At 38.6% G+C, this 17,079-nt stretch overlaps 2 protein-coding genes and 2 long non-coding RNA genes across 4 annotated transcripts in view; all 4 read left to right on the top strand.

Annotated features, from left to right (window-relative positions):
• Positions 1-17,079, top strand: part of LOC146459316 (uncharacterized) — a 329,226-nt gene that overhangs the window by 264,021 nt on the left and 48,126 nt on the right. The gene's annotated exons all lie outside the window — the stretch shown is intronic.
• LOC146459337 (uncharacterized) lies at positions 797-3,275 on the top strand. Its single transcript, XR_014858003.1, has 2 exons — positions 797-1,027; positions 3,056-3,275. It is a non-coding gene; the product is annotated as an uncharacterized LOC146459337 (long non-coding RNA).
• On the top strand, positions 3,675-6,303 carry LOC146459338 (uncharacterized). The gene is made up of 2 exons (XR_014858008.1): positions 3,675-3,996; positions 6,078-6,303. It is a non-coding gene; the product is annotated as an uncharacterized LOC146459338 (long non-coding RNA).
• On the top strand, positions 8,531-15,173 carry LOC146459339 (tetratricopeptide repeat protein 9C-like). Its single transcript, XM_085089671.1, has 4 exons — positions 8,531-8,827; positions 8,990-9,042; positions 11,706-11,829; positions 14,836-15,173. Exons 1-4 carry the CDS (start codon positions 8,554-8,556, stop codon positions 14,946-14,948), a joined length of 564 nt encoding a protein of 187 aa, XP_084945797.1. The 5' UTR covers positions 8,531-8,553; the 3' UTR covers positions 14,949-15,173.

Raw genomic sequence — 17,079 nt, forward strand, 5'->3', positions numbered from 1 at the left:
GACCACGCTAAACTCACTCGCTTCTAACCTGTGTTAAGTATAAAATTTAACTCAACCGCTTAACGTTGTGACAAGTAACGCCATGCAGTACATTATAAAAATGGCAGGCTACCCGCCTTGTTTTAATGGCACAAACTGATGGCATGTTAAATCGGGCTTTTCGCACGACAAGTTTCATTTCTATTATTGTTTTATTTTTCACTTTCTGGTGGTCGATTAAACGTCTTCCTCGCGTATTTAGCATAATTCTCTAACCTATTGTAACACTATCCAAATATGGCCATGGCGCGCTCAATATTCGTCGTCTGTACATAACAGATATTAGGGCGAGTTTAGCAACAACGAGGGCAACGGCAACGATAAGGGCCAAAAAAGCAATTGGCGTAATAACCAAAACAACAACTCTGCACGTGCGTTACACTTTTTGGTACATTTCTTTGCCGTCACTACACGAAAGGTTTTATAGAGGACGTAAGTAGCACACGACGACGAATTTTCCTTTCTCTATCTCTCTTTCCCCCAAGTGGTAATCGCCATCGTTGGAATAAATAGGTAGCAAAAACGAACAATTAACAGATGGCAAGCCTTCTGAATCATGTTTTTAAAAGAATCACAATTTCCACCTCCACGTACTGGTAATAAAAGATACCTGGTCGATATATCTCGTGCCAAACACGTTTCCTTTTCATGGTCGGTGAAAAGAAAATGGCGCCTAATTTAGCTAAAAGGTTCAGCTTTAATTCTATTTCAAAAAATAGACGCCATCAAACTGTATAAAAACAGACTGTTTTGTAAGGAACTGAAGTTATAACACAGCAGAATTCTACCGGGGCACAGCACATTTCAATCGGCTGATCGATACACGCTGTTCATCGCTATGAAGAAGTTCTCGTCCTCGATGATTTTGCTTTGTCTCTGCGTTTCAACGTTGCTATTGGTTGGTAATAGAGATGTAGAGGCGTCTTATTACGCAAACAAGAATCAAATAAACGGCAGAGCCTTGAGAGAAAAATTCAGAGATCCAGAGGTAAAAGATGTATCTTTCTAGACAACTACCAGTAATTAATGCAGGTTTTGTAGCAAAAACTAAGCGACTAGGAAAATGTCTTCAAGAACACCTTGGAACAACGGTTACAAAGGAAAATAATTAGTGGTATCAATGACTGCTTCAAAAATTCAAGTATCAGAATTACAAATGACAAGAGTAGTTCAAAATTGAACATTGTAAGAACAACTCCCAAAAAGGGAGCGGAGTGAGGTTGCCTCAGTACAATAATGACACACGGTAGGAGACAACCAATGAAGAAATCTAAGTAAATTGCTTAAAATTTCCCTTGCGGTTTACTGAGATCATTGAAAGGTCTTAACAATAGATTTTTTCACGAACTATCATGGTTCCCATCTGTTTGCATCTTCTAGCTGAGTATTCAAGCCACAGAAAATTTTTGCGAACCAGTTTTGTCTCACCAAATTCATATAGCCGTTCACGACTCTTCAAAACTTGGAGCTCAGGAATTACAATTATTTTGTATTTTTAACGCCAATCTCGATTTTTGGCCCTTCGAACACAAAAGGAATTATCATTTCCAATATTAGTTATAAACTGCGGGCTTGAGGAGAAACTTCACAATTTTTTAATCCGAAAATCTGAGGCGATTATGGCCTTCCTAAAAGATATTCACCAACGGAAACAAACCAATTGGTACCACTGATCAGTGTGTAATATTTATACCTTTTTATTTACCTGCTAATTCTTTATTAATCGGAAAAAAGTAAGGCTCGTTTTACCTATTTTTCTCAGATTATTTTTTAAAAATTAGCTAAAAACTAGCTAATGATTTACCAATCTGTTACAAAAGAATCGAAACATTTTAGTTAGAGCTCGTTAATTTAAAGTTTCACTCGACCACTAAATTGAACACTGCTCACATTATTTTCTATGATTAGCTACATGTAATGTTTATCGCCCTGTGGCGTCCATTCAGAACTTAAGTATAACAGTGAGATAGATTTGTTTAACGGCAAGCGCCCATTCAACCTTAGATTGTAATACTTGACGCTACATTTCACAAATGAGAAAATATGGAAAGCTTAAGAAATTGTACAGTCACTTTAGTTTTCATGTTAGTATGTATGTACATGTATTATTCAACAACTTGGGATTTATTTCGAATTGAGGAAAACTACACATTAGCTGTTTGATGCGAATTATATTCTACCTTTTTCCCGTGGTTTTAACATTGTTTCATTTTAATAACCGAGCGTTAATTTACAGAATTTATCATAGTGCAGTGGAAAAAACGAAAATGATAACGAAGAACGTAAGCCTGTGCCCACGCTTTTGGTATAAATAATGAAAGGCCATTATTATGAACACGTCTTTGACGAGAGTTTTTTCATTTTAGTAAAGTTGCATCTGTCAAATGAATACATCAATAACACTATTTAATTTGAATCTTCATCTGATTGTGGTGGATAAAACCCTTAGTGTTTTATTAAAGCGCTTTTGCGCCAGTGAAGGGCCAAATGCAATTTCCCTCACACGTAAACACTTGAAACACAGTAGACGAATTGGCATTCGGCAAAATATTCTAATAATTAGTGTTTTTAATGCTGGTTTTTAATTGCTTTCAGGCTTTATTGATTAGGGGTGGAAGAATAGAACCAAACTAGTAAAGATATCCCATCAAATTACAAAACTTTTCGATGAAAAATTGTTGATTGTTCGACAATCAATACTTTTTTATAATCCGCGTGCGAAGAGCGAATAGGCCACGAATATCCCCATTTCCGAAATGCATAGTTTTTAAACTAATTTTCACATGAAAAGCTTTACACGTAGACTCACATTTGTAACGAGGCTCAATCCAACTCGGAAATGATCTATTAAAGCGTTCTCATCAGTGGTTGACTCGTTTTCCTGCCCATTTTCACACTCTAAAATAGCGAAGATTGTTTCATAATAAATGGCAATTCAAGACATAGTCATTGTCAAAATATATTATGATCCTTTGTAAATATTATCACATATTCCGATGTTTGGTTTTATTTTTAGATGTCTCGTTACAGAAGAAACATTTGTGAGGCCGCGCGCTCACTTAACTGCAAAGGAGAAGATGACTAGCGACAGTAAACATTTATACCCGAAAGGAACTGGCTCAAATTTGGCTGTGAAACTTCACAGAAAATATCTATATGACTTAAATTGACAAGAAGACGTCATAATTGTTACTGATGTAAAGCAATCTTTGGTCAATAAAATAAAAGCATTGAAAGTCCATTCGTTCTGATCATCTCTGGTCATGTACGTCGTAGGAAAGATGTTGACTCAGTTTGCGGTACTCTTCTCCCAAGTAAAATCTTCGGACCGAAAGAAACACCACGACTCTCGTAATTAAAACATTCAATGTTTATTTTTCAATTGCGTGCAATTTCTTTGCAATAATGCTAGCCTCAGTGAAAACGTAAAAAGACCCTACTGGAACCTGCCAAATATCTCTGAAATAGGGTTTGTTTTTCAAGGAATTTTAAGCTACTAACAATAGCGAACTAATTGCTATAAGAAACGGCAAATCTCTTCCTACATAGCATTACGGACCAGAGCGGCAGCCGTGGACAGCTGCATTTTGCGGTCCGTTGCGTATAAAATGTACGAACAAATATTTGGTCGTTTAGCCACCAATTAAACCGCCTCCGCCAAAAGGTTAAGCTAATTCTAATTCGATTTTTAAAAAAAAGGCCAGCGGATAGTATAAAAACAAACTGTTCTTAAAGGAAATTGCAAGACAGCAGAAGTATACCGGGGCACACCACACTTGAATTGGTTGATCGATCCGCGCCGAGTTCATCGCTATGAAGTTCTCGTCTTCGCTGGTTTTCCTTTGTCTCTGTGTTTCAGCTTTGCTGCTGGCTGGTAATCAAGATGCAGAGGCGTCCTATTATGTGGGTTCCGGTCAAATAAACAGAGCCTTGAGAGAAAAATTCAGAGATCCAGAGGTAAAAGATTTATCGGCTTTCTAGACAACTAGTTCACCTAACAACTACTGCAGGTATTGTAGCAGCTGAAACTGAGCGACTAGGAAAATGTGTTTAAAAGCACCTCCAAATAGGAAAATAATTAGTTGTATCAATGACTGTTTTTCAAAGAGTCGCTAAGCGTCAGAATTGCAAATGACAAGGAAAAGTCTTCAAATCGGCTGAGCGCCAAGTAGTTCAAAATTGAACATTGTAAGAACAGCTCCCAAAAAAGGGAGTGGAGTGAGGTTGCCTCAGTACAATAATGACACACGGTAGGAGGGAACCAATGAAAAAAACTAAGTAAATTGCTTAAAACTTCGCTTGCAGTTTACCGAGATCATTTAAAGGTCTTAACAATAGATGTTTTGATAAACTATCATCTGTTCGCATCCTCTAGCCGGTATTTAAGTCACATGTCTTATCTCACCAAATCCATAAAGCCGTTCTCGGCTCTTCGAAACTTGGAGCTCAGGTATTACAATTATTTTGTGATTCTAAACGCCAATCCCAAGTTTTGTCCCTTCGAAAACAAAAGGAATTGGAATTATAATTTGCAATATTAGTTATGATCTCCGGCTTTGAGTCGAAATTTCACAGAAGCGGAAAATCACTGTCTTGTCACAATTTTAAATCCGAAAATCTGAAGCGATTACGGCCTTCCGAAAGATTATCATCGAAACAAATTATTGGGTGCCACTGATCAATACGTAGTATTTGTTCCTTTTTTGTTTTGTCTGTTAATTCTTTTTTAATCAGGACTAAAGTAATGCCCTTTATACTTTTATTTCTCAGAACTTTTTTATATTAGCTAATAATAAGAGTGAGATTTCCCTATGTGTTACAAAAACACCCAGAAACTTTACTCGTAAACATTTTCATTACACCTCGATAATTTGCAAGTATGCCTACTGCTTTAACCACTTAATTGAACATTGCTCTTTGGCATTTGGCATTATCATGTATTATTAGCTTCATGTAATGTTTATCGCCTTGAAGAGTCCATTCAGGACTTAAGTAACAGAGAGATAGATTTGTTTAACGGCAAGCGCCCATTCAACCTTAGATTGTAATACTTGACGCTACATTTCACAAATGAGAAAATATGGAAAGCTAAAGAAATTGTAAAGTCACTTTAGTTTTCATGTTTGTACGTATGTACATGTATTATTCATCAACTTGGGATTAATTTCGAATTGGGGGAAAACTGCATGGTACCTGTTTGATGCCAATTATATTCAACCTTTTTCTCGTAGTTTTAACATTGTTTCAGTTTTGTAACCGAGTGCTAATTTACAGAATTTATCATAGTACAGTGGAAAAAAGAAATTCATAACGAAGATCCTGTAGGCTTGTGCCCACACTTTTGGTATAAATAATAAAAAACCATTATAATGAACACGTCTTTGATGAGAGTTTTTTCATTTTAGTAAAGTTGCATCTGTCAAATGAATACATCAATAACACTGTTTAATTTGAATCTTCATCTGGTTGTAGTGGATAAAACGCTTTGGCGCCAGTGAAGCGAAATGCAATTGTCACTTTACTTATACAAATGTAGACGACAAGAAGTGGCATTCGGCACAAAATTGCTTTTAATGTTAGTTTTTAATTGTTTTCAGGCTTTAGGGGTGGAAAAATAAAACCAGACTAGCAGAAGTATCCAATCATATTACACAACATTACGATAAAAAATTGTTAATTGTGCGACGATAAGTTCTTTCTTCTAATCCACCTGCACTCTGGAAGAGTGAATAAGTGAATTTTTTCGAAATTTTAGCCGCTTTTAGCCTCATTATGAAAACCAGGCTACGTGCATAGTTTTTAAACTAATTTTTACATGAAAAGCTTTGCACTTAGACTCGCATATGTAAAGAGGCTCAAAGCAACTCGGAAATGGCCTAGTATTAAAGTGGTTTCATAGTTGACACATTCTGGTGCGCATTTAAAATTTTGGGGTTTGTTTTATAATGAATGGCAATTCCAGGTATAGTCATTGTTGAAATATATTATCCTCTGCAAATATTCTCACGAATTCCGATTTTTGTTTGGTTTGTTTTTAGATGTCTCGTTACAGAAGGAACATTTGTGAGGCCGCGCGCTCACTTAACTGCAAAAGAGAAGATGACTAGCGAAGTAAACATTGGTACCCCGGAAGGAACTGGTTCAAAGTTGGCTGTGAAACCTCACGAAAAAATATCTATAAGACTTAAATTGATAGGAAGACGTCATAATTGTTACTGATGTAAAGCAATCTTTGGTCAATAAAATAAAAGCATTTAAAGTCAATTCGCTCTGATCTTCTTTGGTCATGTACGTCGTAGGAAAGACGTTGACTCAGTTTGAGGTACTCTTGTTCTAAGTAAAATCTTCGTGATGAAAGAAACACCAAGACTCTCGTAATTAAAAAATTCTACATTTATTTTTCAACTGCGGAAATTTCTTTGCAGTAATGCCAGCCTCAGTCAAAATATATAAGAAGACCCTACTGGAAACCAAATATCTCTGAAATAAGGTTTGTTCTTGTGAGGAATGCAAGGGCAACTAACAAAAGCAAACTGAATGATATAACACACTGTAAATCTCTTCTTACATAGCATTACGGTGGGGAAGACCTGACATAATCGCGCAGGACTAGAGGGCAGCCGTGGACAGCTGTTACCTCCCTCCCCCCCCCCCCCCCCCACTCCCGCCTTTTTTCAAAGTTGGCTGTGAAGCCTCACAAAATATATCTATATAAGACTTTAATTAATACAAAGACTTCATAATTGTTATGTAAAGCTATCTTTGGTCAATAAAGTAAAAGCATTTAAAATAATTTCACTTCTGATCTTCCTTGTAGGACTGAAGGCCGTTGATTCAGTTTGAGATACTCGTCTCCTAAAGTAAAATCTTCGTACCGAAAGAAAATTGAAATCCCACCGGCTCTCGTAATAAGAAAGTTCAACGTACAGTGTTGAACTGAAATCTCTTTTATTTACATTAATGCCAATCTCAGTCACAATGTGAGTAAACCATACTGGAAACCAAATATCACCGAAATAAAGTTTGTTCTTGCAAGGGCAACCACAACTGACATTAGTAAAATAATTGCCATAAAGCAAGGCAAATCGCTACTTACACAGCACTGATTACGGTGGGGAAGACTTGGCGTAATTAATTATCACACTGCCGGACCAGGCAGCAGCCGTGGACAGCTGTTGACTTCATCTCCAACCCCCCCTCCCCTCCCCTCCCCCCAGACACACACACACCCTTTCCCTATGGAAGGAATCGTCAGCACTTCATAGCACGCACAATGAAAAATAAGTATATGTTGTTAGTCGTGTCACACATTACCTGTGGCAGGTGATCAATACGGTAGGAAACGACCGTTCCCATCATCTTTATTGTATCTCAGCCTACCTCTGCCAAAAAAGCAGGGCAAGCGGGAAAAAAACTGTGACCCATCAAAAACATAACAGCTGTTTGGTCATAAACGGTTTGCCCGTTAAGCCGCCGAGCTTTTCACGATGTTGGACGAAAATGTTTGATCTTTTAACCGACGTCGAGCGTAAAATGCGATCTCGACGTAGAGATATGCAGAAGCGCAAACACAACTGTGACTGGAAAAATCTTCCTTTTCTTATAGTAGAATGTGTGTGCTTCTCCGTGAGTTTGAATAATGTGAAGTAGTAATAACGGTTTAGGCCTGACAAACAGAATAAATAGATCGATGGCAAAATGTTAGGAATAGTTTGATTCCTACGACCCACACCGTATAAAATGAACATCGGCCTGACCAAGCCACCAGTCATTTCATTGGTCCTTACACACCGAGTGATAAAAAGATAAAAGAATACATTTGAAATTGCTATTTAAATTATATGCGTCCTCCCAAGAGTTGTTTTCGACTACTAATCGGAGTGTTTTTGTCTAAAATATTTTTCCCTTTAGCTTACACGGTATTTCTTGACATACCGACTCCACGCCATTCACATTCTCTTTTTGTCGCATCATCAACCATTTTGAACGAGACACTGTATTGGCGAGACCGGGGAGGGGGGGGGGGGGGGAGGGTTCTTGACTCGTGTTTGGGTGTAGGGGTGCTGCAGGGTGTTTGAAACCTCGACCCTGAACCAATTAAAAGTTACTTTTGCGCGGTTTATGCCTATGCGGGAAAAGAGGTTCTTAGCAAGGGCTACTGAAATCGTTAATCCAAACAGAAATTAAAATTCAGGATAACTATGCATCTTCAGAGATGCTTTAGCTTCAATTTGGAAAACAATTCCACACATACTTTTCGAATTATTGTTGCTCTTTTCCTCAATTTCCATTTTGGATTTCAGCAGCCCCTGCTAAGATCTGCTTTTCTCGCATGGCCATAAACTGGTTCCAGGGCGCAGTGTCATAAAGTGACCAAAATACCTCTTTATTAGAAGTCACCGTATTTGAGAGTCCAGCCCAAAGGGCTAGCCCAAAGTTCTTGCACTTACACTGGAAGCTTGGTCGGCCAATCACAAAGCGAGCGTGCGAGCAGCTCGGTTCCTCAGCTCAAAGATGGCGTCCGTAGTGGAGGAACCCAAAGCTGGGACGTCAAAATTGAGTGCAGAGGGAAAAGTGGAGCAAGCAGTGTCTTTAAAAGAGAAAGGAAATGGTTATTTCAAGAAGCAGGAGTATAGGAACGCAATGAAAAGTTACCACAAGGCTTTACTGCATGTGAAAGGCCTTATTGATCAACCCAGTTTACCTGGCAGACTTCCTTTAGACCTTTCGGATGAAGTGAAAAACAACATTTGCCTAATTCAGTTCAGCTGTTACAACAACTTAGCGGGTAAAACTTAAGCTTTGGCATTGTTGTGCAATATCAGTTTTGTTATTTAAAGATAATATGAGGACGTTTTTGAATTTGGCGACCTTGCAATATTAATCTACCTCGAAAAACGGTTCGTGCATACTTTCATGATCAGTTGTTGTCATTTCGAAATATTTTCAGCTTGTTTGTTGAAAGACGGGCGTTGGGATCGAGTGGAGCATTACTGTAACGAGGTAGGAGTGTTGTGATTCCCCCCCCCCCCCCCCCTCCTCCCCTTACCATCAGCGACCAGTACATAAATATTTACTTTATTATTTAATCTAAATTCATTGTGGTAATATTTCTCCATGCCCTCCTCTTAGCGCAATGGTTGATTCTACATATACAGTGTATGTTGTTCTATTGAAGATTGAATTAATTAAAGAGAGTATGATAGAATTAGACCTGAGGGAGGGAAGACATTAAGTAAAGTCGAGGTTTCTATTGGCAGGTAATTCTCGCCTAACCAGCTATCGAGGTTGATAGAAACCGAGGGCAAGTCGTCTGATTATCTTAGCTTATAACCTAGCCTCCCACGCAGACGTTCTTAGGGGTTCGTCACGCGTTCCTGCCCCACAAACGTCTGCTGAAACGAACAGCCACTTCCGTTCGTCGGCAAATTGCCTTTGTCTGAATAGACCAATCAGCATTGACTCATTATGACAAGTAAAGCCAATCACATACTGCGAAACAATGGAAATCATCACCCGTGGAGATATTTTCGCTTCCGGACGTGCGATTGAAATTTTTCCTTCCACAACACCCTGCATTTTCTTCAGTGATTTCACTGAGAGAAGCGGCAAGAATTCCAAGATTTGCCAATTTGTCTACCTGGTCTTTCATAAGATTTACAAGCGGCGAAACCACAACAAAACAATCAGTGACCAGCAGCTTCAATAATTGAATTGTAAACAAACAATAGAGCGTGATAAATAAGTGACTTTCCATAACCAGTTGGAAGGTTTACGAACACATCAGTTTTCTTCTGCGCAAATTGCACTATGACTTCTCTTTGATACGCATTCAACTCCCTTATACCAAACGTTTGGCACACATGACCAAAAACCACATTAAGTCCGCCATCCTGTCTAGGGTAATATTTTTAATATCACGAGTTTACCCAAAGTTGGGAAACAGCTCCTGATTGGTCCGCATTCGACGAACGGAAGTGGCTGTTCGTTTCAGCAGACTTTCGTGGGGCAGGAACGCGTTACTAACCCCTAAGAACGTCTGCGTGGGAGGCTACTTATAACCCACCCATCAATTTTCGGGCAATTTTATTGGCTACTTTACGTCATGTGGTGCAAATTCACAGGACGGTTATCACGCGATAACCCCCACCTGCGTTGATATTTCCCCCCCTATTATTTCCATTGAAAAGAAACAAAGCCACAGCGGAAAAAAGCCGGCTCAAGAGTTTCACCTTTTCATCTTTATTATTTTACATGGAAGAAAAACAAACTCATTCTGTAGATGTCCAGTCATGTTTACAGCAAAAAGCTGATCGCAAATGCTGTTCCGGAAAGTACAAAAATGTCAACAAAACATGCTGTCAACGTCTTTGATGGTGTAGAAAGTTACAAGTAGACGTCAAATTTAGTCCTATGCAAACTGAGTCAGTTTGTCTAGTTTTGGTCCAATCACAGTGAAAATAAAGTTCCTGTAAATAATCAAATGTACTTGTTTACGTCAATCGCGGGCATCCGCCATCAGATCAGCACTGGCTTTTTTACGAGCAGTTTTCGCGCGATATAAAAATTAATGGGAGGGTTATAAAATAAATAAACCCCTTCCTGGCTTGCTGGTATGTTGGCTGATAATGTCCTTGGCTTCGCTTCTCGGCCAAATATTCATTTTTCGGACAATCTCTCAGCCGCGGACATTATCAGCCGACTTACCAGCCGCCTGAAGGGGTTTATTTACTAAATAATCCACTGTCTAGTAAACGATAAATAGTAAAAATAAAATAGTAGGTTTGTGAGTTCAGCAATTTTCCTTTCATGAGGTCCAAGGGCAGCCTATCTTTAGAATTAGTCAGAACCCCCTTGCGTAGTCAGTCACAATATTATGACTTTACCCAATCGTTTCTTAAGGTATGTTTTGGCTTTAAATTTCCAAGCTATTGAAGCTAAAAGAAATTAACCTTTCATTATTTTTATTTTTTGTGGGGGTGAGGGGGGGGGGGGGGGAGAGATGGGAGAACTCACAAGTCAACAGGTGACATGAAATGAGGTTAGTGTCAAATGGCTGAGTTTACAATTATTAAAAGAAAGCAAAGTGAGTGATAGTAAGTTTCATGGCTGTAGCTGCACTTTTGGTGTTTGCTTGGAAATTGGATGTCAAACAATTAATTAGTAAAATTAATTTTCATACCTGAATAAATCAGTGAATGACAGATGCCAGACAAGAGGTATTCCTGTCAACAGTGGGACTTGCATGCAGCTGCAGTTTATGCTGGGAAGTGAAAAATTTCTGTGAACATTTATCTTATGTAAAGAACGGTTTAACAATATAATAAAAGTAATAATTACTGTTAATTATATTGCTAAACTGTTAGCAATTATGGCTAGTGAAATAATTATAATAATTCCACTAGCACACATTATCATATATGAGATAGATAGCCAATGAGGCTAATTCAACTATAATTATATCATATCCAACCAGCGTAAGTGGAGTAATTATTTTCTTAAAAACACTTAGAAAACATTATTGCTAGATCCTGATGATTTTTTGGGCATGGTATAATGGCTGAATATGCCATGGCTGCTAAGCCAATCAATAGTCTGGAATTGCATAATAATATGTATTTATTCATTGTATGCCACTCAGCACATCTACTGCTCTCACATTCCAGGCCTTAAAGCTTCAACCACAGAATGCCAAAGCCTTATTCAGAAGAGGACAATCTTACTTCCATATGAAGGACTTTGACAAGGCAGAAAGAGACCTAAAAGCGGCTGAACAGTTAGAGCCAAGAGGTTTGTTGTCATGTTGCTTAATGTGCCTATGAAGTAAAAAATTTCTTGTTCTATTATGATAGTTTATTATTTTCTGATTCTTGATATGTAGGTTTTAGGCAGTAAAACATTCACAACGCGGAATGAATTGAAGCAAAATGTGGCGCCTAAAAGTGTCTCCATCTTGCACGCCGCCAAAACGATCATATTACAAAGCTGTGGTGTAGGAAATACTTCAGAAGTGAGAAGTAAACAACTCTTTAAGGGATTAAATTTTTGCTACATCATAAGCATTGTCCTGAGCAAAGACTTATTCCCAGTCCACAGGACACGAGTTAGTGAATTTTGAGGTTCTTTGGAGGGTGAAAAATGTTGGTTTTAGTTGATTTTTCGTAATCAGGACACAACAAGCTTCAAAAATACAAAAAAAAAATTACTTCATTGGCAATGAACAACCTGCATGTCAGGCACTGAAAGGAAGATACATGTGGTAGATTCCCGTGATCACAAAGCATGAGGCAGGAGGACAAGGGGTGCCTTTATGTTCGGTTCTTTATTGTATCCCAGGCAGACTGAGGATAATTTCACCTGCAATAGACCCTATGCGAAAATGGCTGACATTTTAATATCCTTTTGTTTGCATTCAAATTGGCCTCACTAACCTCGTTCTTGAATTCAAAAATCAAAAGAATCTTTCACTGTGAATGAGGCTAGTGAGGCAAATTTGAGTGCAGACAAAAGGATATTGAAATGTCAGCCATTTTTGTATAGGGTCTATTAGCTTTAAGAATGAGAACTTCAAACCACTTCCACCTCTAAACCTCATTGGATTGATCATCTTCACTGTCATTTAAGCTTCAGTACAAGTGCTATGCTAAATTAGGTAAAACCTTGTCTGTATCAGGTGGAGTGCTGACCAGTATAGATTGTTACTTGAATCAGCCCATAGGAATTGCAAATAAATATTACTTTGCCCCTTGGATTCCTTCCTGCCTTCCTCCCGCCTGTCACTGCTGGTGGCTTTAACCCATGACCTCTGCGATGCCGGTGCAGTGTTATACCAACTGAGCTATCTTTCTTCTATTTGATCTTTCATCTGCAGTTGAAAATATATGTTTCATATATTTACTTTCATTTATTCATCCTTCACCGGTATGTTACGGACAATATGATCAGCTCCCAGTTGGCTTCATAGCTCAGTTGGTAGAACACTGCACCGGCATCTCAGAGGTCATGGGTTTGAATCCCGTTAAATCCCGAATTTTTTTCAGGCTTTCTTTTCATAACTGCTTAAGTTGTAAACTAACTGCGAGGATCTTTCTTCTATTTTGATCTTTCATCTGCAGTTCCAATATATGTTTCATATTTTTACTTCCATAAATTCAGCTTTAGCTAGTAGGTCTTGTGCTTTCAGCAGTCATTTTGACTAAAGAAAATTGTGAAGTATTGGAGCACCAGATATATAGAAATGAAACTAAACATCATTTCAGATGAATCACAAAAGCAACCAGAGAACAGAAACCAAAAGAATGACCTTCATGAAAAATGTGCAGTTCCATAAAATATCCATCCTCCACCCAAGGAAGGTTTTTTGTTTTGCACTCCCCCTTCCCCCAGGGAATTCCAGTTTAGCTTCATACTTTGCTTCTAAAATCTTTGCTTTTTATTTAAGACTCCCCCTCCCCCTAAGAATTTTCAATGACCTTCCATGGGGTGGGTATGGATTTTTTTCTGGAACTGCACAATAAGAAAAGAGAACAAAAAAGACAAATAAGAAAAGGGAAGATGCAATAACTGTTGCAGTTGTGTTTACGATAATTCTGGAAGATTTTTAAGATTTTGATTTTGAATATTTCTCTTATCAATGAATTAAGATGTCTGTTCCCCACCTCCTTGCTCATAAAGCAAAATAAAACCATGCATGAAAGAAGTAGGAAATTTGTTTTTAAATGGTGGAATCAAACCTGTCGCTAGCCACTGGACTAGCAAGCTGAAATTAGTCTTGAGCCCTGATGTGTGTATGATACGTCTTGTCCTGTAACTTACTTTAGGCTCATGACTAATAATATTATTGTTATTGTCAGTTAAATTTGATGTCTGCTCATGTTTTAGAAGGATGAGGTTCAGATTTCAAACGTATGGCAGAATACTCATCTTTCAGTGTTCTTGCACTGACTTGTGAAATTAAACTTTCTTAACCCAGCAATCCAAAGAAACAATGCCTGTCTTAGGTTCAGTTTATTGTCTGTGTGTGTCGTCAACTTTGTTTAACGACGATGACACTTTTCAAACAGTCTCTTTCAACTGACAAACCTGTGGCCCTCAGATTCCAGATCGAATTGGAATTTGGAAATGTTGGTTTTTGAGGAGAGGGGAAAACTGAAGTACTCGGAGAAAAACGTCTCAGAGCAATGACAAGAACCAACAACAAACTCAACCCACATGTGACGCCGAGTCCGGGAATCGAACGCGGGCCACATTGGTGGGAGGCGAGTGCTTTCACCACTGCGCCATCCCAGCTCCTATGGTACTCTTAACTCTTGTGGAGTTCCCATCTGCTACTGGGGGTTGAGTTTCACTGACAGTTATTTAAGGACGGTGTCTACTAATATCGAAGTATTTTTGCGCGGTTTATGACTGTGCGGAAAAAGCAGATCTTAGCAAGGGCTATGGAAATCCAAAAACAAAATTGGGGGTAACTACGCATTCTTTTAGAGATAATTAAGCAACGATTATTCTGAAAACTGAGCAGTAAAATACAAAGCAATGTATGGTGTTTTTTCCAAATTGAAGCTTTATTATCGCTGAAAAATGCATGGATACCCCTAATTCTCTTTTTGGATACCAAAAGCACTTGCTAAATTCTGCTTTCCCCGAAAAGTTTTGAACCGCGCAAAAATATCCTTGTATTAGTAGCCACCACCCATAGGAAACCCGAGTATCACGAGATGCGCAGGACCTATGCGCAGTAACAATAGTAGGCACCGCCTTTTCAATACTTACTAGCGTCATTTTTTCTCACGCTAGATTCAAGTATAAAGAAGATGTTGGCCTTGCTTGAGGTTGAGTTGAAAAAAGTCAAAGAAAAAGAGAAAAAGATTTATGCAGGAATGTTTGAAAGACATTCCCAGAAAGAGTAACAACTTGTCAGACACGTAAATTATAAGGTTTTAAAAAACAGTAAAAGTTTAGCCATTCTGTAAAAACCATGTGAAACCATCTGTACATATCGCGCCACAAAATGTCTGTTTTATAGTTAATTTTGATACTTGAAAGAAACTGTCATTGCTAGCAAATATCACACTGCAGTTAACGTTTTTGTTAGTGTGTAATAAAATTTTTGCAATTATTGTTTTCATCATTAATCTTGTTTAATTCAGCAACTTCGTATTACAGTGCGACGTGCCTTACCGTGGCCACTCAACAAACTTTTTTTCACAAGTTAGCCATAAAATGCAAAACATGTTTTCAATAATTCGTTGTTGTGTCACCTGCCTGTTAGACTTTGCAAGGAGACGTAACCGTTAATCAAATTCCCGTATCCTGATTGGCTAACTTGTTAAAAAAACGTTTGTTGGGTGGCCACGGTAAGGCGCGTATTACTGTAAGAAATTGTCCTTGTTGTTATTGTTGTTCTGCATCAGAGGTTGATATCTCTCAGGCCAACCCCTCCTGAAGATCTCGCGCAGCTTTCTTCTCGTAATCCTACCCATTACATTAATTCTTGCGTAGAGAATTTCGTCTCCGTGCGTCTCGTCGCTAGCGCGTCCCCGTCACCGAATTTGATTCCTCCATTCATTGCATGGACCACCGAGTGTCGTGTTCTGGTTTAGCCTCTCCTTTAATCTGTTGATTACATCGCGTGGGTAGTAATTTACAGTATGTCACCAAACGGCACAGCCATTCCTACAAGATGGTCTACGGCTTCATTATAGGGAATGTAAAAGATTGTGAGTGCAGCCCAGATCTCATCAGCTGGGGTGACCCAGGCCTTGTTTACTTTTCCCTACTGTAATCTTTAGATCAGGCTTTGGGAGTCCGTGAGAACTATGGCACGGTTAACTTGCCTTGTTTCAAGGCATCCCCCAAAGCCTGAAGGGCCCGGTGATGGGTGTAAGTGACGATTTAACCACTGAATCCAATTTCATGGCTGAATTCGCTCTGATTTGGCGTGCATACAGACGGGTTATTGTGTCAGAAGTATAGTTCCGTGTTTAGTTTACATTGATTCTGAAGGGATCAAGTTCACCCAACTAGCTTAATATGACGCTAGGCTAGAAACTGAACCAGCAACTGCTTAAGTTGCGTAGTAACTGAGAGGATCTTTTTTCTATTTGATCTTCCATTCGCAGTTCAAATATATATGTTTCAAATATTTACATTTATTTATCCATCATTCACGGGTATATTACGAACTCACAAAATGACTAGAGCACTGCACCGACATCGCAGAGGTCACGGGTTCGAATCCTGTTCAAGCCTGAATTTTTTTCAGGCTTTCTTTTCGCAACTGCTTAAGTTGCGTAGTAACTGCGAGGATCTTTCTTCTATTTGATGTTATTGCGGTGTTGCTCCGAATGATTTCCTTTCTTTTCTGTTTAAAGCTAAACAAACGTTTTAACGTGATAACAAGTCTGTGGGCCAAAGTAGAGCGTTTTTTTTTTTGTTTTTTGTTTTTTGTTTTTTTTTTTAGAAATTTGGATTCTTAGGTTCACCGGCAAAGGACAAACTCCACACCCTGGAGCCAATCATTTTTTCTGCCTCTGAAAAGGAGCAAATCTCTGTTGTGACGCAATTGAATAGGAAATACAGGGTCGGGAATTGGAAAGTGAAAATCTCGGGAAAAAAAATCTATCCGAACTGCGGAAAACAAGCCCAGTGCTAGTCGTGCGCAAGGTGCCAAACAATAGGCCATTTCCGAGTTGCTATGAACCTCACTATGATTGCGAGGCTAGGTGCAAGACTTTTCATATGAAAATTAGCTTTGTTTGCATATGAATGAAAACTAATTTTCATAACAAAAACTTTGCACTTAGCCTCGCTTTCATAATGAGGTTCAAGGTCTGTTGGACAAAGCAGCACACTCTCTTTTCTGTCATCATTATCACATTAATGAGGTAAATGTTAGCTTCCAATAATCAAAATATTAACACTAGAATCAAATGTAATGTTGCATTGAAAACTGCTCACAAATTTTTCAACATGAAAAAGTTAAGATTCAGAATTATCATCAGGGTTTTCAGTTGGGATTAGCCAGTGAGGCATAGGGCA

The sequence above is a fragment of the Pavona decussata genome, unplaced genomic scaffold (assembly GCF_977016875.1).
Source record: "Pavona decussata unplaced genomic scaffold, jaPavDecu1.1 SCAFFOLD_220, whole genome shotgun sequence".
NCBI lineage: Eukaryota > Metazoa > Cnidaria > Anthozoa > Scleractinia > Agariciidae > Pavona > Pavona decussata.